Source organism: Apostichopus japonicus, chromosome 2 (genome assembly GCF_037975245.1).
Source record: "Apostichopus japonicus isolate 1M-3 chromosome 2, ASM3797524v1, whole genome shotgun sequence".
In the NCBI taxonomy this organism is placed as follows: domain Eukaryota; kingdom Metazoa; phylum Echinodermata; class Holothuroidea; order Aspidochirotida; family Stichopodidae; genus Apostichopus; species Apostichopus japonicus.
This window is the reverse complement of record NC_092562.1, coordinates 22,879,682-22,906,392: the sequence shown is the minus strand read 5'-3', so window position 1 is coordinate 22,906,392 and position 26,711 is coordinate 22,879,682. Positions and strand designations below refer to the sequence as shown.

General features: G+C 36.5%; 3 protein-coding genes across 3 annotated transcripts; 2 read left to right on the top strand and 1 right to left on the bottom strand.

The window, feature by feature from the left end:
- Positions 1-19: 19 nt before the first annotated feature.
- On the top strand, positions 20-15,143 carry LOC139982712 (zinc transporter 7-like). Its single transcript, XM_071995783.1, has 10 exons — positions 20-215; positions 992-1,093; positions 1,814-1,927; positions 3,473-3,560; positions 4,044-4,170; positions 4,635-4,820; positions 6,992-7,127; positions 8,382-8,472; positions 9,576-9,725; positions 10,344-15,143. Exons 1-10 carry the CDS (start codon positions 139-141, stop codon positions 10,389-10,391), a joined length of 1,119 nt encoding a protein of 372 aa, XP_071851884.1. The 5' UTR covers positions 20-138; the 3' UTR covers positions 10,392-15,143.
- On the bottom strand, positions 11,441-25,171 carry LOC139982717 (diphthine methyl ester synthase-like). The gene is made up of 6 exons (XM_071995795.1): positions 24,949-25,171; positions 23,576-23,700; positions 22,809-22,917; positions 22,116-22,276; positions 21,013-21,116; positions 11,441-16,301 (listed from the first exon to the last, which is right to left on the bottom strand). Exons 1-6 carry the CDS (start codon positions 25,081-25,083, stop codon positions 16,075-16,077), a joined length of 861 nt encoding a protein of 286 aa, XP_071851896.1. The 5' UTR covers positions 25,084-25,171; the 3' UTR covers positions 11,441-16,074.
- Positions 16,621-20,423, top strand: LOC139972982 (uncharacterized). The gene is made up of 2 exons (XM_071979320.1): positions 16,621-17,093; positions 18,360-20,423. The coding sequence occupies exons 1-2, from the start codon at positions 16,892-16,894 to the stop codon at positions 19,115-19,117; spliced, it is 960 nt and encodes a 319-aa protein (XP_071835421.1). The 5' UTR covers positions 16,621-16,891; the 3' UTR covers positions 19,118-20,423.
- Positions 25,172-26,711: the final 1,540 nt, after the last annotated feature.

Genomic DNA, 26,711 nt, shown 5'->3' with positions numbered 1-26,711 from the left:
TGTTTTCCGTTCGACACTACTGTACCTTCCAAGCCTGTTACACGTTACACATGTAGATTACTCTTAACAGCTGTCAGAGCACAGGATTAGAACAACTTCCAGCCGTATTACAACAGAAAACTAACCACAGCACTTTCAATGTTGCCATTGCATGCTCATGACGATGTTAAGGGGCCGAGTACTGGAATATATGCAAAAGTCACCGGGTGGCTAAGGTATCACTTACATTTTTCTTTCAGATTGAATCAGGATGTCCAATAATTCCCAGAACCAACACTGACTCACTGTAGTGTGGTATAACGTTAGGCTTGTGTAGGCTATCACAGTACTAGCACTTAGCAGACTCACGATAACCCACCAACCGGTAGCTTGTAAGGTTTCCCCACAGGCGTCAAGTAGGTTTGGCTGTTATGTTTTATACTATTATGTATTATATTATGGACAATGTAGGCCTACAGTATGTCGCTTATCAGTCAAATCTAGGTTCGAAATAAAATGCCAGCTGTTTACTTGATTCGCTCCAACAATACCCCAAGAGAAAAGAGTGAAACACCTCAAACTGTTTCATGGAGCTTGCCTTGTATTGGGGTTTAAAAGGTTACTCAGAGAAGAGAAATCTACCTTGTGTTTTAACCTCCTGCCTCCCATCTCTTCTCTGCCTTCCCCCTGCCCACCTGAAATTCAATCCACATAGGCAGACCTCAAAATAGATCCATATATTCTGGAGCAGTTGAGATTGTATGATACAGTTTGAAGCAACTCTACCACTGCACACATGTGTGGTCAGAAAACCAGTCAAGTTCTTGCAATTAGATGGGTACATACTAATATTAGCCAGAAGGAGCTAATGGAATCTTTCAGTCAATCTAAGTTCTTTTCCCCCCAAACATTTCAGAACACTATAGAGTTATTTTGTTATTTAAGCGTAAAAGTTTTCTTAATAGTCATCTACTTCTAAAGGCTAAAAGCTTTGTATTGTTTCTTTCCTCAGAGCCATACTGTATGATACAACGTCAAGGAATTTGTTTTGCTTTTTATTGCTGAATCTCTCTTTTGCATTTGTGGAACTATCATACGGAATATGGACCAACAGGTAAATAACACTTAAATCAGTGAATTATAATTAATGTTTTGACATGAAAGAATTAATATCTTAATACATTATGTGCAACACCAGTCAGGTCAAGCTGAAAGACTGATTTCAACAAAAAGTTTGTAATGGAATTTTGACTGTCAAAAGGAAGATGGAGAGTCGATCAGGACTACCTAACAGCTTTGTGTGAAATGTTTAATGCTTTGAACAAGATTTCTTGTATAGATCTAATTTAAACCATGAGTTCTTGTACCAATTTACCACCCACATTTTTTTTGGGCCTATGGAAGACCAGAAATGATCAGTATACAAGTACGATATATTACTTTGTCTATGCCTGCATATTGGGTCTCATTCTGTTGCTAAAACTCACGGCTATTCTCAGCAAGGATGATTGGATTTAAAACAATTGTCATTAAAGGAAGAATACTGAAAGAGACAGAGTGAGAGATGGGTGGGATTGGGTAAGGAGTGGAAGGGGGTTTGCAATGCTTGTTCAGTACATTAAGTTTAAAGTTTCAATCCAATATGGCCAATTAGCAAATGGACAAAACAGATATATCTTTGTCAGAATGTATTTTGTCACAAAATTAAATATTAAGAATTACAAAGGACTTAATAAACTTTTAGACCTAAAGACTTGTGTTTTGCACATATATTTTTTTCATGATTCATTCTTAAGTTGCATTTTGACTAGCTCTGTCTTTTTTTTAATTTTAGCCTTGGCTTGATCTCAGATTCATTCCACATGTTCTTTGACTGTACTGCCCTCTTGGCTGGTCTGGTTGCCACGGTGATATCAAAATGGAGGGCAAATGATAGGTTTACTTATGGGTAAGAATGTATTCCATATTATTTTACTTCTATGAATAAATTCCGCTGGTTTACTTAAAGTCGTTCTCAGTCTTCTGTTTGTTTACAACAAAAAATGTCACATTTTCTCAATTTTGATATCGGATATGTCGCAGAGAGCCTAGTTTCATGGATGAAACCCATTCTTGATACCAATTAGGCTCTTACCATATCTTGTTTGATAAAGCTGCAAAACCGTAGCTATTGCAGAAGTTTCATCGTACCCAAGACTTTGATTGATCTACTTATCAACTGAAGGAGAGATACAGTGGTCAGGGTTAAAAAAAATTAAAAAAAACTTTAAAATTGTGCGCAGGTGTAGCAAAAGATATCACCTGACGTCTTCTGATTGTGTAATACATTTTGTTAGGTTTGTTTCTACATTGATGAAAGTTTGGCAGAGCTACAATATACAGCTACATCTAGCACAATCAGTAGAAAGTATACCATACTTAGTACAAATAATACAATTTTTCTGCTCTAAATGGAGGTCCCACAGAGTAAGAGTGCCCAGCATAACTTAAAAGAGAAAATGTATTTTAATCAAATCCTTTAGAGATTTATTAGACCACAGAGTACTTCAATGTCCTGCAACTAACAAGGATAAAATTTACATTTCTTATTCTTAATTTGTAAATTGTTTCTCTCCTCTCATCATTTGAAATGATCAACAAAGTTGAGCAAAAACAGGCATCTTTCATTTTGAGGGGGTTAAGTTTGGAGCGGGGGGGCGGGGGGGGGGGAAGTCATTGATACTGCCGTTCTCACAATGTGCCAATATACTATCTAGGATAACTTTAGTATCACATATTGTTAATGCTCACAGAGCCAGATATGAATTTCAAACTGCAAATTGAATATATTTATGATTTACCATACCATGATGCAGAGGAAAATATTTGCGTACACTGTGGCCTCTTTCCCGATAAGAAGTAGAATAAATGTCGCTATCTGATATCAGTCAACTCTTCATTATCATTTAACCATCATCCAGAGTGAGCACTCTTGGCTTTACTCCCACTCAGTTCCGTGTGTAAACGATTAGCCGTTGTTTATATAGTACAATGTAAACAGCTCTATATATTTATTTACAAATGTCACAGACGGTGGTAGTTTTTGTTCCCTTTTGTGTTTGCATGCATACTACATGTGTGTGCTTTGGGGTTGTTTTTGTGTGGTGTTTGGTAATATCGTATTGCAGCCACTAACTGTACAGTACAGTAGTTGAGTTTCTGCAGAAATTTTGCTAAAGACAGTTAAATTGATAAAAAAATTGGGTAAATATTGAGATGATTGACTATATATAATGCATATGTACAGGAGGTATTAAATTCAATACACTGCATCAGAGGGAGGCTAAAAATGAAATCAAAGTAGGATTTGGTGTAATTATTTGTGTAGGGATTCATTTTATTTACACATGTTCTTTCCTTCCTTCCTTAGATTCCTTAAAACAAAAAATTTGATAACATGTTTTGAAAAGGTTACTAACAGGTTGAATTATGCTCTCCCTCTTTAACTTTTCAGATACGTGAGGACTGAAATTTTGGCAGGTTTTGTCAACGGCCTTTTTCTACTATTTATTGCATTCTTTATATTTTCTGAAGCTGTTGAGGTAAGTTTATGTGCTAAGAGTTCTTAGAAAAATGAAATATTCTTCCTAATTATGCGAGTGTTTCATGCTCTGGGATTTATTGTTTAGGTAGGGTAGGGTTTCCAGCCCGGTTAAACCTCAAAATGATACCAAACTCACTAAAAGTGTCATTGTGCAATTGTCTTTTTGTGTGTCTATCTCTAAAATATTCAAAACTTACTTCAAGCCTCCCTTACTGTACCTGTCTCATCTGTACATATGCACTCTAGTCTGCCAAGCTTACAGCTAAAAAAGCTGTCCACTGCCTGGAACTACCTTTCAGCTTATCATGAGTATTTACATCCTGAAAGGTTGCATATCTTGATGCAACCTGAAATCACAACATGGGTGACCAACCAATTTGGAATTCTTATTTTTTATTCATGTACAATGAAGGAAACGTGTGGAGTGAGAAACAGACTCAAAGGTTTTTTTTCAAATTCACTCTCTTTATTTTACCAACAGAGGGCACTAGAGCCACCAGAGGTGCGACATGAGAGGCTGTTCGTGGTCTCCGTATTAGGATTTATCGTGAATTTAGTGGGTATCTTTGCTTTCCACCATGGACAGGCACATGGTCATTCACATTCTTGTAAGTAAAAAAATAGGGTTTTGTAGGTGGCACGGTTATTGATTGTCTTGTGTGAGAATTATAAAATTCATTGCTTTGGAGAAATTCATTAATTTTCCATCAAAAGTATGTCTGACAATGCTGATATGTCTCACAAATGGTTTTAATGACTTTAATGTTTCAAGTTTAATCCCAACATGGTCAGGAAGGTAACTTGTGGGTCTTTAATATATAAGTACAGTTTAACCCTATGAGGTATTTTAGAACCTATGGTACCCAAATGAATAATTGGCATTCCATAAAGTGCCTGCATTCCTTTAGTCTAAATTTCGGAAAAGTTTGAATTTTGTTCAATTACCTGAAAAGGAAGCTTGAACAGTCAATTTAATGAAGTGACTCAAAGGCATTTAGTAGAGTAATAAAATTGATTTTTTTTTTATTTATATTTTAGTCATTTATGAGTAAATTTGATTTGTTCTCTTCAGCTTCTAATGGCGGGGTAGGTCACGGTCATTCTCACGGAGGTGGACACAGTCACTCGCAACCTGCCCCCAGTCACGGTCACGGCCATTCCGGTCACGGCCACTCCCACGGTCTGGGGCTGGGAAGCAAGGACGAGGATGAAGAGCACCATCACACCCCTTCTTCTTCTGAAACTCAAATTTTACAAGGTTCGTAGATTGTTCGGTTTAGATGAGGTGGCTGGCTACTCCTGTGAAGTACCTGTCAATGTAACAGATGGCTAAGAATGGTAACTGAAATTGTACAGGACCAGGGGTTAATGGAAGTTAGAAACGATGAAGTGTGGTGTTAAAGAAATGGGGTGGAAATCAAACAGCTACTGTATAGCCAACGCAATGGTTAATACAGTACCTTAGTATGTTATGTACAGGCCCTGTGAAGAATTGCCGGTTAAATATTATCTTAAATCCTATGTAACATAAATATGAATTCATCCTCTGGTTCTTTGAAATGGTCTGTCTTGGTCCCTCGAAAGATTTTCGGAAGGAGATCATTTATGGGTAAAAATACCACAGTTTTCCAAACTAAAATAGTCTAAACAATGGTAACAAACCAAAATATACTGAAAGTGTAAATTGGATCATAGTAACGGGATGTAGACCATGTTTTGCCAACATTTACAACAGAAGTTTCTTGGTATAGATACTTTGTTCTTGAGCTAGCAGAGTACTATTTTAGATCGGTGCAAAAATCCTATCAAATAAAGTAAATGATGGGTAAAGTAATCTTGTACATAACTTGGCTTAAAACTCTCAAACTTGTAATTACTGTTGAACAGCACAGTAGAAGAACCTATATTCTTGCACCACCCCCTTTTCAAAGCAACCAGCAGAAATCTGATGCTTTCTACTTTCTGTATTGCAATAATAATAATAATTCAACAGCAAGTGAACATATTTGAACAAAATATCTGTATTGGTTTATTCCTGAACAACCTCAAATATCATCATCAAAGAGTTGATGTTATTTCATTCATATCTTCCCTTACTTGTATTCTGCATGTTTCATATCAGTATTATTATTGTTAGTATGTTTTACTTCTATATCTGTATGTTTAAGTGTAACATGTCAGTAATGTTATTGTTACTATGTTTTACTTATATTTCTGTATGATTGAATGTAACATCAGTAATGTTGTTGATGGTATTTCATTCATATCTTCCCTTACTTGTACATCTGTATGTTTAAAGGTAACATATCAGTAATGTTGTTGTTGTTACTATGTTTTACTTCTGTATATTTAAGTGTAACATTAATGGTGCTACTATGTTCTTGCCCATGCTGCTGTAGGTGTATTTCTGTGTGTTTAAGTGTAACATCATTAATGTTGCTACTATGTTCTTGCCCATACTGCTGTAGGTGTATTTCTGTATGTTTAAGTGTAACATCAGTAATGTTGCTACTATGTTCTTGCCCATACTGCTGTAGGTGTATTTCTGTATGTTTAAGTGTAACATCAGTAATGTTGCTACTATGTTCTTGCCCATGCTGCTGTAGTGTATTTCTGTATGTTTAAGTGTAACATCAGTAATGTTATTACTATGTTCTTGCCCATACTGCTGTAGGTGTATTTCTGTATGTTTAAGTGTAACATCAGTAATGTTGCTACTATGTTCTTGCCCATACTGCTGTAGGTGTATTTCTGTATGTTTAAGTGTAACATCAGTAATGTTGCTACTATGTTCTTGCCCATGCTGCTGTAGTGTATTTCTGTATGTTTAAGTGTAACATCATTAATGTTGCTACTATGTTCTTGCCCATACTGCTGTAGGTGTATTTCTGTATGTTTAAGTGTAACATCAGTAATGTTGCTACTATGTTCTTGCCCATGCTGCTGTAGTGTATTTCTGTATGTTTAAGTGTAACATCAGTAATGTTATTACTATGTTCTTGCCCATACTGCTGTAGGTGTATTTCTGTATGTTTAAGTGTAACATCAGTAATGTTGCTACTATGTTCTTGCCCATGCTGCTGTAGGTGTATTTCTGTGTGTTTAAGTGTAACATCATTAATGTTGCTGTTATGTTCTTTCCCATTCTGCTGTAGGTGTATTTCTGTTTGTTTAAGTGTAACATCAGTAATTTTGCTACTATAATTCTTACTCATTCGCTGCAGGTGTATTTCTATATGTTTAAGTGTAACATCAGTAATGTTGCTACTATGTGTTTGCTCGTTCGCTGCAGGTGTATTTCTGTATGTTTAAGTGTAACATCATTAATGTTGCTGCTATGTTCTTTCCCATTCTGCTGTAGGTGTATTTCTGTATGTTTAAGTGTAACATCAGTAATATTGTTCTACTTTCTTCCTCATTCTGCTGCAGGTGTATTTTTGCACATTCTTGCTGACACTCTTGGCAGTGTGGGGGTGATAGTGTCGGCCATTTTGATGCAGATGTTTGGTTGGATGATTGTGGATCCACTCTGCTCTATGTTCATTGCTCTCCTCATCATGCTCAGGTAACCATTATGATATGTTATTCATTCTCTTGTTTTAATCTTTTAAAATATTAATTTCTGTTCATATGATGGTAGACTTTTATTGTATATTATCATGTGGCCAACCTAGGTCAAAGTCTGAAAACCTTGTAAAACACAAAAACTCCATACCTCATATGTGGGTCAAGTACAACAACACTGTCATGTCTTTTTGTGGTCGGAGGTCATCAAAGGTCAGTCTGCAGACATTGTCATAAGAATAAGTCCAACTTGGATGCACTTCATACTGCACTTCATACTTTGATGCACTTCATACTTATTAAGTACAAGAAGCTTGTTTGCAGTAACATTAAGTGTTGTCATGTGAAATATGTAAAGGAATGACTAAGCTGATTGGCTGTCTGGTTGCTATAAGCAATGTAAGAGCAGCCTGCTGCATATCCCTTTCACTGTACAATGTGTAGAGATTCTAGAGACGTTTTAAGACAACTTCTTGTTATCCATGAATTCAGCGCATCAAGATGTTTTTCATGTTTTTTGCACTTTACAAGAACTGTATATTATTATTATTATGATGATTATCGTTAAATCAATTGATGAAGTAGTAAGACAAATATGTAAGTTTTTTAATCTCCCAGCAATTCGGCTTTGTAGTCTTCAACTTCATTCTATGATAGGTGTACCAGCCAGTACGGTGCCCAGCTAGTACGTTGTGCATGGCAAACATCATTGACTTGTTGGAACTCTGTCGATTTTTATCTCAAACCTTTAATTGCATTCATCCTTTCCATTCCTTAAATGATTTAGACTCTAATTTAATATTAATTGTGAAAATTTTAAACCACTACAAGAACTTTGTTAGCTGAGATAAAAGACTAGACAGTTTCCATGGTGTAAAAGTTCACCATAGCCTCTGTTAAGACAGTTGAATTACTTAGGTATTGTCATCAATTTCCCCATGTGGTTTAGGGTAAAGTGAGACTTGCAAGACTGCTGAACTAATTATATGGGTAAAGAAACACTTTTCATCGTTAAGAGAAATGCCTTCTGTGTTCTGCAGTGGTACTCATAATATGTTATTGTATGTAGACATTAATTAAGTATTGTTGTATGTAGACATTAATTAAGCTTTATTGTATGCACACATTAATGAAGGATTATTGTATGTAGACATTAATTAAGTATTATTGTATGTAGACATTAATTAAGTATTATTATATGTAGACATTAATTAAGTATTTTTTGTTTTATATTTTATCTCTTACTTTCTTACAGTGTCTTGCCATTACTTAGAGATTCTATAAGTGTATTAATGATGAGGACACCGTACTCTCTAGAAAACCAGTTACCTTCCTGCTATCAAAGGGTAAGTCATAAAATCTTCAATTGTCACACCCTGTTTTAAAGTGCTGAGTTAACGAGTCGACTCTCAAGAGAACATCACAAGTTTTTGTAGTTCTAGCTTCAAGTTATATACATTTATTACTAACTTGAAACGATATGTCAATGAACATGAGCAAAATGAGAGGCATCCTGACGACTATTACTTAAACAAATTTATTTCTACCTTCGCAGAGATGCCAAGTTCTTTAATACGGGCATTCCCAGATAGGTACCCAAATGTCTAACCCATTTGAAGAGGATTATTTCTGACTGTCACGTATTATAGCACACCTGCTTTACAACTAAGCCTCCAAGCTATTTCAAGCTCTCTCTCCCCATTCAAAGCTTTTAATTTGACTACCCTGGTCTGCAAACAAAGCTGAGCTTAACTGTCCAAAAGAAACTTAAGACAATGAGGATGTTTCCTGTAGTCACCCATGACATCAATAACCAACAGTAAAATACAACTTTTAAACCAATTATCAAGAACCTTAAGAAAGCATCAGTTTGTAAAAGGAAAAAGACATTTTTTACGTTTATTGATAATTTGCATTCTCTGTCAAAGAAAACTCTGTCGCAGAAATAACTGGAAGGTTTTTACCTTAAACCCTTTTCTAGAGAGTTTGACGACTTGAGTAAGTCTAAATATGACTTTTTGAGTAAAGTTAAATTTCTTGCTTTAAAGTACAGTAGGCTTTAAAGATATGGAATAATCAACAAAATAATCAAATGAAGCCAATTGGAGGATACCATTGTCCATCAGTAACAAGTAGCCAGATGAGATATTGATTACTCTGCTCTATCATCTATGCTCCTCTAGAATTGAGGGCTCCTCTGGAAAGCAGTGCTTCTGCACTGAGCAGGACTACCTTCATTAAAGATGACAATAATAAAAATTAATAATAATAAAAATATAAAAAAACTGGCTCTAGATTTCCCCATCACAGATCTCATAGCTTGAGCAAGTAAATTAATTTTCATGCTTTCGAGGCGTGGTTTGAATTTATCCAGAAAAGTCACAAATTTCTTGCCCAAACAATGATGCAATGAGTTGAGCAAACGTTGCGGTGTTCTCTCTTGTCCTAGGTCACACAGCTGGAGGGCGTATACGCCATACACGAACCTCACTTTTGGACTCTGTGTTCAGATGTCTACGTTGGAACGTTGAAGCTGGAAATAGCTCCGAATGCAGATGCCAAATATATCATCAGCCAAACACATAATATATTTACTCAGGTATGTAGCAGATTGATCTGATTATAATCTAGTCTGTAGTTTTTGGAATTTTTTCGACACAGTAGTTAAGCAGTATAGTGTTGAAGCAAAATTCAGCAATGGTAAGTGCCAAATACCTAGTACGTTATCTTTGTAATTTTACTTTCAAATATGCATATGTATATATATATATATATATATATATATATATATATATATATATATATATATATATATATATATATATATATATATATATATATATACAGGGCAAAAGTGTGTTGGTGTAATTTTGAACTCAAGATTGTTCTCGGTAACTGACATGTTATGTAAGAGGTAACTGATGGTTAGCTTATATTTCTTTCTCTTTTTTGTCCGGGGGGGGGGGGGGGGGGGGAGAGGAGTCTATTTGCTTTGCTACAATAATGCTTAGATAAGGCTCGTCAACAGTTTTTTTTTTTGCTTTATTGCCTCTTCTTTTTTGTCTCTAGTTAATAGGCTTGTGCACAATTCTCAAATACATGTAAACTGTTCATTGTACTGGTGTGTGGACTAAAAAATGTTGAGCAGTTTGATAAAAAAATTGTTCACGACGCATGCTCTTACTTATAATACTTTCTTTGTCATTTGATTCATCAGGCTGGACTAAGACAACTCTTCGTACAAACAGATTATGCTGCAGCCTAGAGACAATGCTTCCAGTCCTATGGATGAAGTTTTCCGGACAACAATGCTCACATTGTCATTTTTGACGCATCTTTTGTAGAATAAAAAACATTGTTTTCTCTTCCTCACAGTGTTTTCAAACATCTCTATTCGTCTCTCGTTTTTTTTTTTTTCTGGTCGGACGTACTTGACAGGGTAATTCCACATCATCCAGTTTGATTGTTATAGGGTGCTACCGTTAAGTATGGCGGTGTTGGTGGTGGTGTCAGTCATCATCATCGAGAAATGCATTGTTATATTACATTGTCATCAAAGTTAATGGCATTGGACAGTGTCATAGGAAAGTGTCACGATATATGATGAGTGTCAAGCCACTGTAATAACTTTTGATGGTGTTGGACACTTTTGTAACATTTGGTTATGTGTTACACAGTGTTTTAACAATCGATGGTGTCACACACTTTCATTACATTTGATGGTGTCATACACTGTCACAACATTTGAGTGTCACATTCGTATCATTTGATGGTCACACAGTTGTCACATTTGATGGTGTCTCGCACTGTTGTAACATTCAATGGTATCACACAGTCCTAACATTCGATGGTGTCACATACTGATATCATAGGATGGTGTCACGTTCTGTCATACAATGTCATTACATTTGATAGTCTCATGCACTGTTACATCTTTTAATAGTGTTGGACAATGTCATAAGATTTGATTTTGTTAGACACTGTCATAAGACTTTAATAATGTTAGTCACTATCATAATTTTAATGTTCTCATTAGACATTGTCTTGTTATGTGACTGTCTCAGGTGTTATGACATATTGATGGATTTAATCATGGAATATGTGATTACTCTCACAAGACATGTTTGTGTTTGTTTGTCCAGCATCCATTATAATGATCTAAGCCAGTCTCATGAACTGGTGACGATATTGGGTGTCATTAGTAAATTATAATGCCATAGCAGCAATCATTTAACTATGACTCTACATAGTATCTTTATAGATTATCAACATCACCACTTATGGCTACTTTTGTCTTCTTTGTGATGTCACATGCATTTGTGACCTATTTTATGTTTTATCTCATTCTATTAACCTTCCACCTTTCTTGTAATAGTATATATTTGTCAGATCATGAAAGCTGCCAAACTTATGCCTGTTCTAAGGAGAACAACTTTGTAGATCAAAATATGGTGTATTTACTGAGGAAGTTTGTTTTATTTTGCTTTTGCTGGAAAGCTGTTATTGGTTAGCAATGAAGATTTCTTTGGGGGAGAGAGGTGGGGTGGGAGGTGGATTGGGATAAGTTAGTTGGAGAGATTACTTAGAAAGGAGATCTAGGAGTTAGGAGTCTTCTTAAGAATAGTAATAGTAACCTGAAACCCATCCTCGCTACCCTCCCCCACCCCCTCATGTGGACTACCAGTCCGCAAAAGATTTTTATCAATGGACACATTTCAGTGTACCATTCAAGCACTAAACTTTCTTATGATTTTTTTAGGATGAAATTTGGGAGTAACTTGCTTGAATGTGACTTATATCTTGCACAATGTTAAGGTTGGACACAAAATGAAGCAAGTCACTCACTGCAAAATAGGTAACTAAGGGAACACATCTTCTGTTGTTTCCTAAAATTGAAACAGGTCTGTTTGAAATGTGGTAAATACATTTGTTTTGTATCAGTTGTATTGAGCTGGAACATCAGCAGTTGGAAAGTATGAAATGATATAATTCATATTTTATTTCTTAATTTAGAAATCAATAAACAGTTTGAGGCACAATAAAATGATTACAGGACTGAATCGGATGGTGTATTTTAATAATTGAATTATTGAAATGAAATTATTCCTATATTATATATTATTATTATTATTATCATTATATTACTATAAGTAATTACTCAAGTAATATTCAAACGATCTTGCTGTAATGTTTGACTTTTTTTTTCTTTTCTTTCTTTGAATTAAATCTTGAATGAATTATGCACTCACTTTTCTTATCTATACAAAGTAAATTGGCATTTTAAAAATTTCACTTTATTTTTTAAAAACTTAGACTTAACTTTTTTGAAGCCCTTTTTACTCATCACATGCCTATCCCTCGATTTCAATCCACCTTAATTAAGCCATATGCCATGTTTGTTACTTTGTTGAGCATAACACACGTTTTCGCAAGTTCATAATTCATCATGTCTTTAAAGCAGTTTTCTGAAGGTTAACACACTTATCTTATCTTATTTTCTATCATGTTTGCTTCCTTTTTGGAGGTAAAGTAGCCACTGGGGTTTGAGTTTACATATCTCCTGATGTGAACACAAATCAGTTAATACCATGTAAACCTATGAAGTGACTTACTACCTTGTAGCTTTAGTAGACTATACACTCCTGTCCATGAAGGTCTCTCTCTTGCAATTAAACAGTCTGCATTGGTTCAGTAATTTAATGATCTTGTAAGAATTGGTCAATATAGGTTCATTCCTCTGTTTGATCCATCTCAGAATTGATTTTCTTGGTTCCTAGAGAAAGATGTCATGAGCTGTGGCTATTCTTCCTTTTCTCAGAAATAGTTGCAAAGATTCTCCAAAACAACTCACAATTAGTTTCTATTAATTGTAGACATATGTGAAATTTATTGTTTCAAATCATAATGCTCTGGTATCATATTTCAGGGTGTTTTCAAATCCTGGAACCGTAAAGACCAAAATGCTTAGCTTATTCGAACAAAAGAAATGTTGGGTCATTCAAGCTTCATGTGGACATGTCCTGTTAAAATGTCAGAGAATCCTCCAACAATTAACTTTAACCATCAGAATAATAGCTACCAAATCTCTTAATTTGTGTTACAATTCAGACTGGTACAGCATTCTGCACCTGATATAGCTTTATGTTGTAGGTCACATCATAGGTTATTTATTATTGCTTATTGGATAAATATTACACTTCGCTATATTATACATCATTATTCCTCGTTGTCTGGATTCACCATCTACTTCTTCATTGCTTCAGAAAATTACTGTTGTTCATTTTTTTTTGTCTTTGTTTTGTTTTGATTTTTAAGAAACTATTTGCCTATTTTGTATTCTTTATTTTGAGGTTGTTTTCATATATTTTCAGTCATGTTTTGCTTTGTAGCTATGTTTTAAAATGTTTAGGAATGTTGTGTTGCCTAGGTAACAGTGGCATGTAATGTAGGCCAGACAGGGTTTGCAATTATTTTGAAAGTAGTTGTATGTACACTCATGGAACTACATGAAGAAAGAATATTGGAGGAAAGTTACCCACAATATTGACTATGTGTGTCAATGTTGACTATGTGTGCCAGTGTTAACGGTTTTGTTGGTAGCAGTGTTTGAACAAACCAAAACACAAGTCACTCGGTCTCCAAACTGATAGGCTGGAAAAGATGTATGGCAAATTTCTTCAAAGACATTTGTACAGTCACTTGAAACTGACTTGACTCAATTCAGGGATTTTATTGATAGTGGCTCGACTTGACCAGTAAATAAAGTCACTTGTAACATTTTAACATGTTCACCTAAGTCACTCCTCCATTGTAGTTTAGAGGTTGAAGTTGATGGGGATGGAGGAGACAGAATTTTGTTTTATTGGGGGGTGGAGGGTGGGTGGTGGTGGGAGGACAAAGGCACTGGTTAATTAGTTGCACAATGCAGTTTGTAATTGGTTACAAAAATCTTAGGCTCCACATTGTAAATACAACTTAAAGAACAACAACAAAAAAGTCGAGAAAATCTCTCTTTTTGAGGGTAGTTTGTGCACATGTAAATGTTTACCATAGATGTCTCTGCTATCCAGATATTTGCTGCTCAGAAACAATACTGGTCAATGTTAGCATAGACCTATATCAGATGCAGCTTAATAGAAATCACAAACTGCTTGCTAACAAAAACAGGCTGCGTAGGTTAACTTTGGAATGAAGGCGTAATTGAAAACATGAGTTACTAGATAAGAATTGGTGCTTAATGTAACCGACCAGTTGGTAAAGTGTTATTTTTATTCCTCTTTGATTGCTAGATGAGAAAATAAAAATAGGTTCTTTCCTTTGTTTATATCTTAAATTATTTTGAAGCGGCAACAGTAATGCTAGTATTTAAAGTGACCAATTTCTTTGAGAATAAAAGTCTATTATTATGTTCATATGTTATTGTTCTTGGAACAGTGTTTGGGTTTTTCCCCCCGTTTTGATTTTCTCTTGTCTTTGTTCCATAGCCATCTGACCAATTTTGTGTAAAAATAATTGTATTCTGAAGCGGCATGAAGATTTATTTAGTTCTTTTAATGCACTATCAGAAAAAGTGGAATCTCAAAGAGTGTTAAACTTTGAAGACTGTTCCCTTTTTATTCTGTGACAGATCTGAATCATGGAATAAAGAAGTTTCATTAAATGACAACATATTAATTTCTTTGCATTATTTCTGAAGTAACTCTTAATTAAATGACCCCAACTGGACGACTTTTTGCTCTTACCCCCCTTCCCAATTATTTTATCTGCATGCATATGCTAACATTTAGTTTTTTTCCCACTAGATGTTTGCATTTTCCTCTTATAGTATTATAATCACCAGAGCAGTAACTTTTTGTTTTCCAATATTTCATTTTTGGTGTTTTATCTGTTGTTTCCTTTACTCTTTTCTTATTTCTTTTATCTCTTCTTTGATGTTTATTTCCCTTAAAGAGCTTAACATTTTTATCAGAAGTTTATGGCAAAAGTACTGAGAATTATTAAAAGAGCAGTTTGAGAATCCACCTGGTGATGAAGTTTTATCTGTCTGTGACATCAATGTATTTTGAATCAATGAACACTTTTCTTATCCATAATCAATAACCAGGAAGTTATGTTAACGATGCTTAAGTTACCACAATTGTAAGAGAAGCCCCCATGGGCTTCTGAATTACAACTTTCATGTCTGGAGGCCGCCTTCCAATTCATTTGAACTAAAAGTTGGAAATTCTTGAGGTGTAGTGTAGGCAATGCCAAAATAACGTCTTTGACCCTAAGGTGTAATATGCTTCCCCACCCCCCCCCACCCCCATTCTAAGTTTTGTAGGCACAACCCAAATATAGAAAGCTGTTTTGTTTTTTCCCCCTGGAAGTGTTTTACAGTGTGACTATGAAACCCTTCATGACCTTTTACACATTTGACTTCACAGAGCACAAAGTTTAAGAAATCTTGGGTATGAGTGCAAGGATCCAAGCATAAGTACTTAATCTTATACTAGATAGACTATCTATACTAGATTTCAAAAAGTGGTATTTGTCGAGTTTGAAGAAGAATTGACCTTAGTATGAATACAACTACTAAGCTTAAGAACAAGTACTCAATCTTAAACTTACGTAATTATACTACATTTCCAAAACGTCCTGTGTGTGGGTACAAATCAATGAGTACAACATGTACAGGCTGGTACTATGCTGGAATAAGAGTACCCATAGTGACTCACGGCAAGTCTAGAATCTGCTGGAAAGTGGTCATGAAATACAACCGTTGACCTAGCTGCTGATTATCTGTGACCAGGTATCTCGACTATAATGAGTTTAACATATCGACACTCAACGGACTGTTAAAACACAGATAAGCACTGCATGGCATCACTAAAACTTGTACAATTCAAAGATTAGTGCTAATCTTCTTGCTGTAGTAGGAGTGAGTTTATATAACAGTTTACTATTCCTTATCCCACACAGTGAGCCTCTGAGTATTTATCAAAAGTCGTTGGATCAACAGCGAACTCCCTGAGCATGTCGTTTTCCAGTGGGTGCATGTGACCGGCGATGACCAACGAGTGAAGAGGCTCTCCTAAATCTGTTTCGCTGAGTTCTCTCAAGGTTCCACTGACTATTTTCTGATTATCTGCTCCAACCCTTGACAGCCCAACACAGATGGTGTTTTCGGTAAAAGCTGTGGAAATATGGAAAGAGTCGAGCCAAGTTAAAGACGTACTGTTTTAGTCAAATTATAAATAACACTATTCCAAATTGACAGACAGTGGTTAAACGGATGACAGGACAATCTTGTACAAAAGAATGAGAAAGTCATTTTGTGTAGTATGAAAATATAGAAATACGAGGGGGTGGGGGTGGTGGGTGGAGGGATTATAAGCAACCTTTATGAATTATTAGAGAAGCATATCTGGAAAATAGCTGAAGAAAAGTGTTTCATTTTGTTCATCACCTTATGAAAGATTTCATGCAGGCTTTACGAAATGTGGCTTACTAGTTAAGTAGTAAAGTATAAGCCACATTTTAATAAAAAATAAACTGTGCCGCCGGATCATGATCAGCGTGGGTTAATACGGGTTGGGTCTCAATTTGATTGGACCATGGAAGTATTGCCCTTGGGTAATACTTTCATGATTGGGCAATATGATAATACAATGAAAGATTTTATGCAGGCTTCACGAAATGTGGCTTACTCCAACTTTGGTCACTCCAGCTTTGACATCTCTCCACGCTATTCGAAATATTCAGCTTTTTGCGACCTAAGTCACAATGCCTAAAATCACTAATATTAGGAAAAGTTGCAAAGTTTTAATTGAATGGCTTCAACCTGAATCGGACAAAGGTCGGCAGTCAACTGTGCTTGCGAAAAAAATCATATCGTTCGAGAAAGGTCTTCGTGAAGGTCAACAAGTTTTATGCCGGTGGGGTGCACGAAGATACCAAGCCATAGTGAAGAAAGTTTACAAGAAAGGTGAGACTGTTTATGATAGACATTTTCTTTATGATGTATTTTTTCATTATCTGTTGATTTGTCATAAGGCACGTTATGAAGCAGAATTCTATCTCTGGCCGTCACAACGGCAAGAAAATGCTTCAAAACTAAATGTACTCCAAGACAGCTGTTCTAAGATCATATTAGAAAATTCAAATAAAACAAGTTTACAAATATTTAAACATGAGTCAACATAGGCGTAGGAGCCCAATTTGATTTGGGAGGGCTGAAACGACTTGCCCGAAAAATATAACCAAAAAATTTTGCAAGTTGCATCTAAACAATCTTTTTTTTTTAATCTCATGTTTTAGAAATTTACACTTCCCCAAAAATTTGGTAAATTAGAAGAAGAAAAAATGGTAACATCACTTTGAAGGGGAAAAATAGGACAGTATATTTTTAAGCTCCTATTAAGTTACCGTATTTATTATTTTAACACAGTACTCAGATATACTTCTAGAAAAAAACATACATTGTTCGACGACACGTGGGTGGGATAATGTCGCTATGTTGGGTGAGACTGCAATTTGTCTCACAAAAAGTATGAAAAATATCAAAAAATATGTTAAACCTGTACTCACTGTAAAAAAATGTTGACTGCGTTTTTTTCTGTGGCCAAAGATGTCGATAATCGGTGGTGTTTCATGGAAAAATTCGGGCATTATGATGTTTAATAAAGAAAATAATTAGGCCTATATTAATATTAATGTCACGAAACAAATAACACAAAAAGTTCTCCACGGAATTGTCGGTCAAAAATTTGAAAAAGATTCGGGCCAGCTACTGCATATTTATATATATATCATTTTTCTCCTCTAAGGCTGCCCGAATTTTTCAGGAATTTTGTCCGAATTTCTTGTTCTCTGTGGGAAAAAATGGGGGGGGGGTGTGCCCCCCACCGCCTCATATAACTATGCGTGTTATTACCCTTCCCTATTGGTTAAAATTATTGGGGAAGTCGTTACAATAATAATGATCATAATCATATCAGTTTAACCATTGAAAAAAAAAACCTTACATTATTTTTCTCAGCATAGGCCTATTGCCCGAATTTTCACAATAATTTTTGATTGAGGGGGGGGGGGGCTGCAGCCCCAACCCCCATCCCCCCTTCTTCCTACGCCTATGTGAGTCAAGAGGGATTCTGAAGGTTCTTTACAAAATCTTTTTTCATTACAAGATGCTTTTTTTTACAAAAACTTTTTTATTTACAACTTTTTTTTTTTGCATTGTCTTTTCTTGCAGTTCCTACAGGTGAATTAATTAGTGATCCACCTATTCAACCTGTCCTAACCACAGAAGGAAACAAGTCTGCTTCAGTCACAGTAACACAAGAGGCTCTGGACACTCCTGATGAATATACTACCCCTACGCAACCATTGTCCATCTTTCAAAGCACCATTCCAAGGAAGTCAACACCCGTGGTAATGTCAACCGAGGTTCAAACCGAGGGCCAATATGTTACTGAAAATGAATTGGCAGATGTTAAGGAGCAGCTCAGAAACTTGATTGACATTGTGGTACCTGAGCTAAAAACTATTAAGGATCTGCTCCTTAGAAATCAAGTGACAACGCCACCAACAACCCCATCCACCCCACAACTGTTGGCTGGGAATCATGTGCCACTGTATGGCCGTATGGAAAATGGGAATATAATAATGACAATAGAAGATGGACTTGTTCCCAATGTAGTGCTCGAGAAGACTCTCTACGAGAAAATGTTTTACCGGGCGAAGACAGCAACTTCCTTTGCCAGACAGTTGATGCCATTTTTTTATAGCAAGCATGAACTTTTAACGTCTAATTTCGATGGTGGGAATGTCATTACTGGAAACGGACATATTATAAAGGACATGCTTGAAAGGGCAAGAATGGCATCCTTGCTCAAGCAAGTAGAACTGGAATTTCCAGGCAGCACGCATGGCAAGATAAATATGGGGAAACTACGAGACGCTATTAATGACAGATGTCGCACAGAGATACGGAAGAACCTACAATTTTGAAGAAACACAGGGCTGGTTTTTATTATTATTTAAGTTTCATTTACTCATCTCTCTGATTAATTCAAAGTTTTTGTTAAAAATTCTACCAGCACGTCTTATTTACTATTGGGAAATAAAATACACACAATACTTTAATGCATTTTGTAAAATTAAAATAAAAACCGCATCTAATAACCATTCTATGTTAATAGTTATCATATCATCTTGTGTTAACGTAATAATAATACAACATTCACATTGGAAAGAATCAAAGATAAATAAACCACACCGTTCGTCGATCATCGATCTTTCCGTGTTAATTTCACTTTTTTTTCTTCTCTGTAAAAAAGAGGTGAGGAACGATAATAGGGATATTTGGGAAACGTACTTTTTCATTTGGGAGTTTGTGTGTGGGGGGGGGGGCGTTCAAACACATATTTGGCCACCTCTTGAATCCCACTCACTTTGGAGTCCGATAGCGAATTTACTTTAAAACAGTCTCCTCACCCTCCCTTCTAACCCGCGTTTGCTCGCTCAACTTGTATCGCTTGTTGCTTGCATTAAAACTCTCACCGGATAGTCACTTATATCTCTATGCGCGTGGCAGCCTAACACGTACACTAAGTCAATAGAGGAAATCGAGCCTAGCCATATGTTTATTCGCTGAACCTGTGTCGCAGTAGGCTGCTACTAAAATTATCCGCTGTTTAGGGGGCTGTACTACTGTTATGCAGAGATAAACGTTACGGTCACTGGTCGTTGTAGTTATAAATATATATGGCGTAACTTAATTGTTTGCTTGACTTGCTTGATATGTCAACATGGGTTTTCCGAAGTTCTTGGGGCATATTTTAATGCAAATGGCTAATTCACTTTTTTAATTGTAGTTACGTACCACTCGTTGAACAAGGCTATAGGCAAACAACGTACAGGTAAAGGCTATACTTATGTGTTGTTTTTATCGGCCTTTCGAGTAGCCGATTACACGAAAAACTCACGATCGTTGATAAGAAATTTTATTCATTAGTTTTGATAACGTGGAAGATTTGCAAGAGTTATATTTAGTATTGAATCTCGTACATTTGGTTTAGTGGCGGATTTTAGTGTATAAGGCAATTTGCAACATAAACTAAAGCTCTATTGACTGTCAAAACCGCCAAAGTTAATCCGGTCACTTGGCCAAGTTTGCTCATTGTTTGTGAACAATAACCAGCCTTGTGTTGTCAAGACGCTGTGCTCATTACTCCGGCTAGCAACAAGCTTGTGTGCGTTCAACCATGGGACCAATATGCACATGCATAATGAGCAAGGGGTGCGAGTTTTCCGCCGGCCCGGAACCGGCGGTTAGATTTGCGAGGCTTCCCTTAGCATGGAATGCCAAAAGCGACAAAACTAGTATCTCTTTCAATTGCATTGCCATAGCTAATAATAATAATAATAGTAATATTCAGCATTTATTTTTAAGATGCTTAAGAAACCTGCAAGGCCTTATAGGTTACTTACATGTAACTTACAGGTAACTTACATGTCGGGTGGCTTCCAATTCAACATTTTAACTCAAATTTGGAATCTTTTCAATTAAGAAAGTCATTTCAGATGGGAAAACCGTAGATTTCTCTTGGATAAAAAACCCACCTAACTATGACCCGACCGGGTATCAAACCCGGAACCTCCCAATTGCTAAGCCACATTGCATCAAATGTCACTGCCCATATCCACTCGGCCACAGCACCAATATAAGCACTCGGTCACAGCACCGGTATAGATAGCGTACATACTTACAGTAATGACAGGACCTAAACCAGGTAATGATGGCTTCGCTGACGTTTTCCTTTTCCTCACATAAATATAGAATTATCTCTAGCTTTGCTACAATATTTTGCAGGACTTTATCTTTGATGGTTTAGTCATCTCACCTATTTCTACCCCTTCACTTTTCTTCTTGTCTAGAATTTCCAGGAGTTGACTCGCAGCTTCTCTCACCCTCATGTACCTAGGTGGTTCATAAATCTTACGACCTCTGAGAATTAAGAGAGAGAAATTTATGGAAGGGTGACTTCAGGCATACTATTAATTTAATTAATTTAATCTGTTACAGACCACTGTATCGAACAATGCAAGAATTTGTGGATGGTTACTCATCAATATTACTAGTCTGTACTCAGTTGCACAATATTACTAGTCTGTACTCAGTTGCACATAAGGATCATCAAAGTACCACATACCGGGGGAGGGGGGGCAAGTACCTGGGGAAGGGGGGGCACAGGCATACAGCAGCTCCTCCAATAAGTTGCACAGTAATATTAGAATGATTTTAACTTGGGCATTGTGCTTTTCAATTTCAATGACACTGAGAATTGATCTGACCACTGGTCTTCCCCCTCCATCCATCCCTCACCAATCTGAAACTTGTGTTTGGGGTTCCGGCCCCTGCAAGGTGACCGGAGTACAAAGGTTACCATACAGATAACCCATTTTAACGAGCAGAAGTGATAATGCTATTGATTTTAATTTAAATATAAAACAAAACTTTTAGCAAACTGCTGTGTAAGAGGGCCTGACGTTTTGATCCTAGCAGGATCTTCTTCAGAGGCTGAATGACAAGTAACAGTAACATAAGGAACAAATACACGCACAGAATACAGACAGGTTAATGATTTGTATATAAACAACATTTGTTAACATTAATCCATGGAATGCTTATAAGGAAAGAGAAACAGAAAACACTTCCATCCAGCAGCATAAATGACATTACTTATTAGACACTATAGCAGCCACCTCTACTCCTGTTAAAATGCTTTGAACCTTTGATAATGCTGGTATAACATAACTTTTTGGGGCCATTTAATAAAATGGTTCATAATCAACGCCTCAGTCACATATAAGCCACAATAGAGATAGTGTAAACATATGTTTCCTTAAAGATAAGATTGCAGCATGTTGGAAAATATTCACTGTAGAGCAAACTACCTCACTTTGGATTATATGACAGAGGGGGTCTCAGTGTACCCTGACTTACCGCATCAAGTTTTCGATAGATTGTTCCTTGACTTTAATATCTAACAAGCAGAGAGTATGAAGACCTCGGTGGCAGTTAGAGGCGATCTTGTCGTAGTAACTGTCAGGCTTCCACGTATCCATCCAAAACACAATGGAAACAACTTCACCAAAGGTATAAAGCTATCAGAAAAGGGAAAGAGAGGGTATCATATTGGAAAGAGAGAATTGGAAGGCATAGGATGATAGGCAATTTAGTGTTGTAAGCATGAAGTCATTCACAAGGTGGTTGGATTCTATGTTGGCCAAATATAACGACAATATAAGTTTCTGTAGATAGCAACAGCTCCCTCTTTGTAGTTCTCTGATTGGTGTTTACCATCGACTGATAATAAAAGGTGACACGGGGGTTCCTGGGGAAGGTGAGGCAAGACAATTTGTGTCCCAACAATCAGTTAGTTAAGATTACAGAATGGATTACAAAAGCATACATTTAGTCATATTCCCCCCTCCTCCCCCCACCAAGTCCCCAACTTGGGGGGGGTTATGAGGACACAGTCATAAACACAGCTACTTAAGCAGTTTTGTAAGAAGTTTACAACTCTTCTAAGACTAAGGCTACTTGAATATTAATGATTGACAAATATGGTGGATCTTCTCTAATAGCAAAGGATTGATAAAAGCAAATTCATAGGTATAACAAGTCTAGACTTACCTGCAGACCACAGCAACCGACTGCATTTAAAATGGATGCATTGTGAATGACTCTATACTGTACACCAGACTGCTTGGCACGAATTACAAGGTCTGAATGAGTTGTTGCGCTAGAAAATGAGGACAAATAACAAGTTAAAGGATGAACTTCAGGCACAAAATTAATTTGATATATGTTGTTGATCATTAATTAAATGAAAACCATGTGCTATAAGGCCGAGTTTTATTTCTACCATATATAACATTTTTAATTTTTGAAAAAACGAACCTAATTTAAAACAGCCAAGGTTTGTCAATTAAAGTAACTGGACTATATTAGGGCAGTTGATCAGATGTACAACATAACACTCAAAGTTAAAACAAGAATTTTATGGTCTTAAATGATGTGTTTTACAGGGTAGTACAAATATTTCAAGGACAAATGGTTTTGAAAGTCATCCATGGGTGCTCTGTTGTTAACATTCAAAGTCAAAAGAACATCTTTTTGGTTGAGCTACAAGAAAGTTAAAAAACAATGAATTGACACTAACGTTTAGGCCTACAATGAAGAGTCAACATCATCAATTCATCTTTAAAGGAGCATTCCAGAGGTGTGACATATATTTTAAAGGTGAATATCTTGAAAACTGGAATAGCTATAGAGACATTACTACCCCTTCTGTTTTTAATTTTATTTACTATGTAATAAATACAGTATCAACATTGCCCTTCCTTCCCTTACTTGGCCACAGATCAACCAATGACCTCATTTTCACCCATGTAACCCACCCAAAAGGATCTCCAACTACAAGGAATGCAATGTCTTCTTTATCTGCATCTCGGAAAAGTTCTTCTGACTGCTGTTCTACCATATCACGGTCTGCAAGGATCACTTCTCGTCCATAGAACTCTTCCTGTCAATAAGGGATAAAGCTATGATCCTGGTGTGCAGAGTAACTATGGCAATGTATTATTGACTGTGCCTTTAGCAGAAAGTAGGATCCATCAAAAAGTGATGCTTATTCTTCTGCATAATACAGTATCTCTATGCTGCCTTGTTTATCCTCAATGCAGGAAATCTTAAGTATCCCTTTGGCTAGGAAAATAAACCTAATTTTTATAATATTACCAGACCAAAAAAGTCTCATTCATGAGTCAAACTAGTAATTTCAAGCTAGTCTTTGGCAATCAATCTAAAATAAGATTCTTCACAAAATTCATGCTGCAGCATAATTAACATAAAAGTGGAAAAATACATTAACCAATTGAAGAGATATAGGATGACATGGCTGCTAGTCACAAAACATGTTCATGTACGTGAGAAACCATGTTGTAAATAATGTATATTTCACAATTTCCACACTTTTTACACAGAGATAGGTATAGTGGTTGGCTGTTTGCACAGTGGTTCATGTATAAACTTGGCATTTCAATATATAGGATGCCAGTACATTGCACATACAACTAATGCTATAAAAATGTTTGGAAAATGTAGGGTTCTATATATTCAGTGAATGCTGTTACTTTGTTTTGCTTCAAATTCTTTCATGAGAAATGCTGGACTTATATATATGTGCCCATACTGGATGTCTGGTCACCCTGGTCATCATTCACAATACTTCTTACTAGGCTTTTGGTCAAATTAGTAACCTTCTACAGTATAGAACTGTAGCAAAACTTAGTTTTAGCCAACCATAAAATACAATGAAATGGCATAGAGTCCAATCAATTTATTGGTGAGGTTTATTTTCAATTTGAAAAACTGATGACCTAGCCTAGTGCAGCTGTCCATAGGCTAACTTAAGTTCAGTTCTTGAGTTCTTGACACACTTAACTGAGGAAGACTACCACAAAAGGCTGACATGTTCATTTAATTTGTTATATATTGTAATAGTTTATACTCTTGACAATAAGAAAAGTGATCCCACACAATGACATCGCCAGGGAACGGGGACAGTGGGAGTATACCCTCCCCCACCCCCCCCCCCCCGAACAAACATACACATTGGGCGGGTTTTAAGGGGAGGAAATTACCCTCCCTTTTGAGAAAGTTTTGTTTCGAAAGCGGCCTAAATGCAAATAGATGTTATCGCACACTATAACGATCTGTACAGTCCTAAGAGGTTGCATCTTGGGAGCAGTTATGCGAAAACGATCCTTACCAGTTTTTCTTTCCCATCGGTCAAGATTGAAGTGTACGCTTCGAGATAAACCCTCTTGGCATTTTTAACAACTTCTAATCCTTTGACCGAAATGTCAGTAGCGTCACCTAGTCCAAGACCTATTAAATAAAACATTTTTGGTGGAAAATGAATTTGTTGCGAATGAAAGCTTGCACAGGGAAGGCGGTTGCATGGTTGTATTATAATTGTGCGTGATGTAGAAGCCTATTTTTGTTGGCCCTGTTCCAAGCGTCTGATCGGGGAAAAAATAAATGAATAGTGTCCCGACAAAACTAAATATTCTTGAAACTTTGCTCTACGATGATACCAGGGATGGGCCCACGCTGGGCGGCACTAGGCGGCCCCGCCTAGCACTAAAAATTACCGCCCAGCACTGTCTTAAAAATCGTACGTGAATCCCGTCCAGCACTATTTTCATCTAAAATCCCGACATTCCTAACAATATATTTCACACAAAAATCTTATTGATGATACCAGGGATGGGCCCACGCTGGGCGGCACTAGGCGGCCCCGCCCAGCACTAAAAATTACCGCCCAGCACTGTCTTAAAAATCGTACTTGAATCCCGTCCAGCACTATTTTCATCTAAAATCCCGACATTCCTAACAATATATTTCACACAAAAATATTAAAAATGTAAATTGTTAGCAAAACTAGTGTATGTGCTTAAAAAGCTACACAAGTGCCAGCATTTGGCATCTGAGCACCTTCAAAAATCGAAAATTTTCTCAAAGAGGAGGGGGACACCTCCTCCCCCTCAGACCCTCCCCCCAGGACGGCGATCAGCATACCCGGCAGCGATTCCCCCCCCCCCCCCAAACAAGTTTGCAAGTGTGCGTAAATAGTCGTTCATGATTGGTCGGAAAAAATTTCGCTACCCGGCACTCAGGAAATCCTGGACACATTCCTGTGATACTATAGGATATATGGCCCCAAAAATGAGAAAAGGCCAACAAACAATCTTTCAAGGAGAGATGGGCCTATCTGAAAACATATGTGCTTTTTTTTTTATAGGTCATCACAATCGCATCCGCAAAGAGAAACAAGGCAAAACTTTCAAAGACTTGATCAATGAAAGCTAATTCATTACATTATATTTTGGGACAGAAACTTTTCAATTATTGAATAACCATTTGTTTTCAATCCGAGAAACATATCAAAGTAGGCCGACCAGTTTCTGATCATGTAACTATTATAGTTGGTCAGAATCATAAAAAAGTAGCAATCGATTGCAAAAAGTAGCTTTAGTTTAATTAATTTAATAACTTAATTTTGCAATCATAATATCATCTGAGAAATAATAATGGGCGAGATAATAAGCGAGGAGTTGTAACCATATACCAGTGTCAATATTTTGAGAAGAATGCCATATATCGTATTGGACACGTTCCAGCCAGAGTGGTATATGATCCTTCTTCTAGTTGCCCAAATTTTCATGACCTTTTCGCCCATTTTATGCTCTAAACAAAGAAAGGTTTGACTGCATGTGAGACTGCATTTGCAACGTAACGTACGTACTTAATATGTATTGTTCAGAACACTATATCCTATGCTTGCTGCATGAAATTTAAAATCAGGCGCTTGAAAATCAAGCTAAATATTATATCAAGGATTAGTCTATAGCTAACAATACATATAAATGAAAATTCCAAACAACTGCAGGACTGTACAAGGAAAGTAAAACTTCCAAAGAACATGTGTCAAAATGCCGAAATCACAGACAGGCTTCTATACTGAGTGGC

What these genes read in the sequence shown, in the direction of transcription:
- LOC139982712 (XM_071995783.1), top strand. Translation starts at nt 139, where the DNA reads ATGTTGCCATTGCATGCTCATGACGATGTTAAGGGGCCGAGTACTGGA. An exon ending in AAAGTCACCGGGTGGCTAAG is followed by an intron (nt 216 to 991) that starts GTATCACTTACA and finishes TTCTTTCCTCAG; the next exon opens with AGCCATACTGTATGATACAA. An exon ending in AATGATAGGTTTACTTATGG is followed by an intron (nt 1,928 to 3,472) that starts GTAAGAATGTAT and finishes TTAACTTTTCAG; the next exon opens with ATACGTGAGGACTGAAATTT.
- LOC139972982 (XM_071979320.1), top strand. Translation starts at nt 16,892, where the DNA reads ATGCCTAAAATCACTAATATTAGGAAAAGTTGCAAAGTTTTAATTGAA. An exon ending in GAAGAAAGTTTACAAGAAAG is followed by an intron (nt 17,094 to 18,359) that starts GTGAGACTGTTT and finishes CTTTTCTTGCAG; the next exon opens with TTCCTACAGGTGAATTAATT.
- LOC139982717 (XM_071995795.1), bottom strand. Translation starts at nt 25,083, where the DNA reads ATGTTTTATTTAATAGGTCTTGGACTAGGTGACGCTACTGACATTTCG. An exon ending in TCGGTTGCTGTGGTCTGCAG is followed by an intron (nt 22,277 to 22,808) that starts GTAAGTCTAGAC and finishes CTTTTCTGATAG; the next exon opens with CTTTATACCTTTGGTGAAGT. An exon ending in TCTATCGAAAACTTGATGCG is followed by an intron (nt 21,117 to 22,115) that starts GTAAGTCAGGGT and finishes CTTAATTCTCAG; the next exon opens with AGGTCGTAAGATTTATGAAC.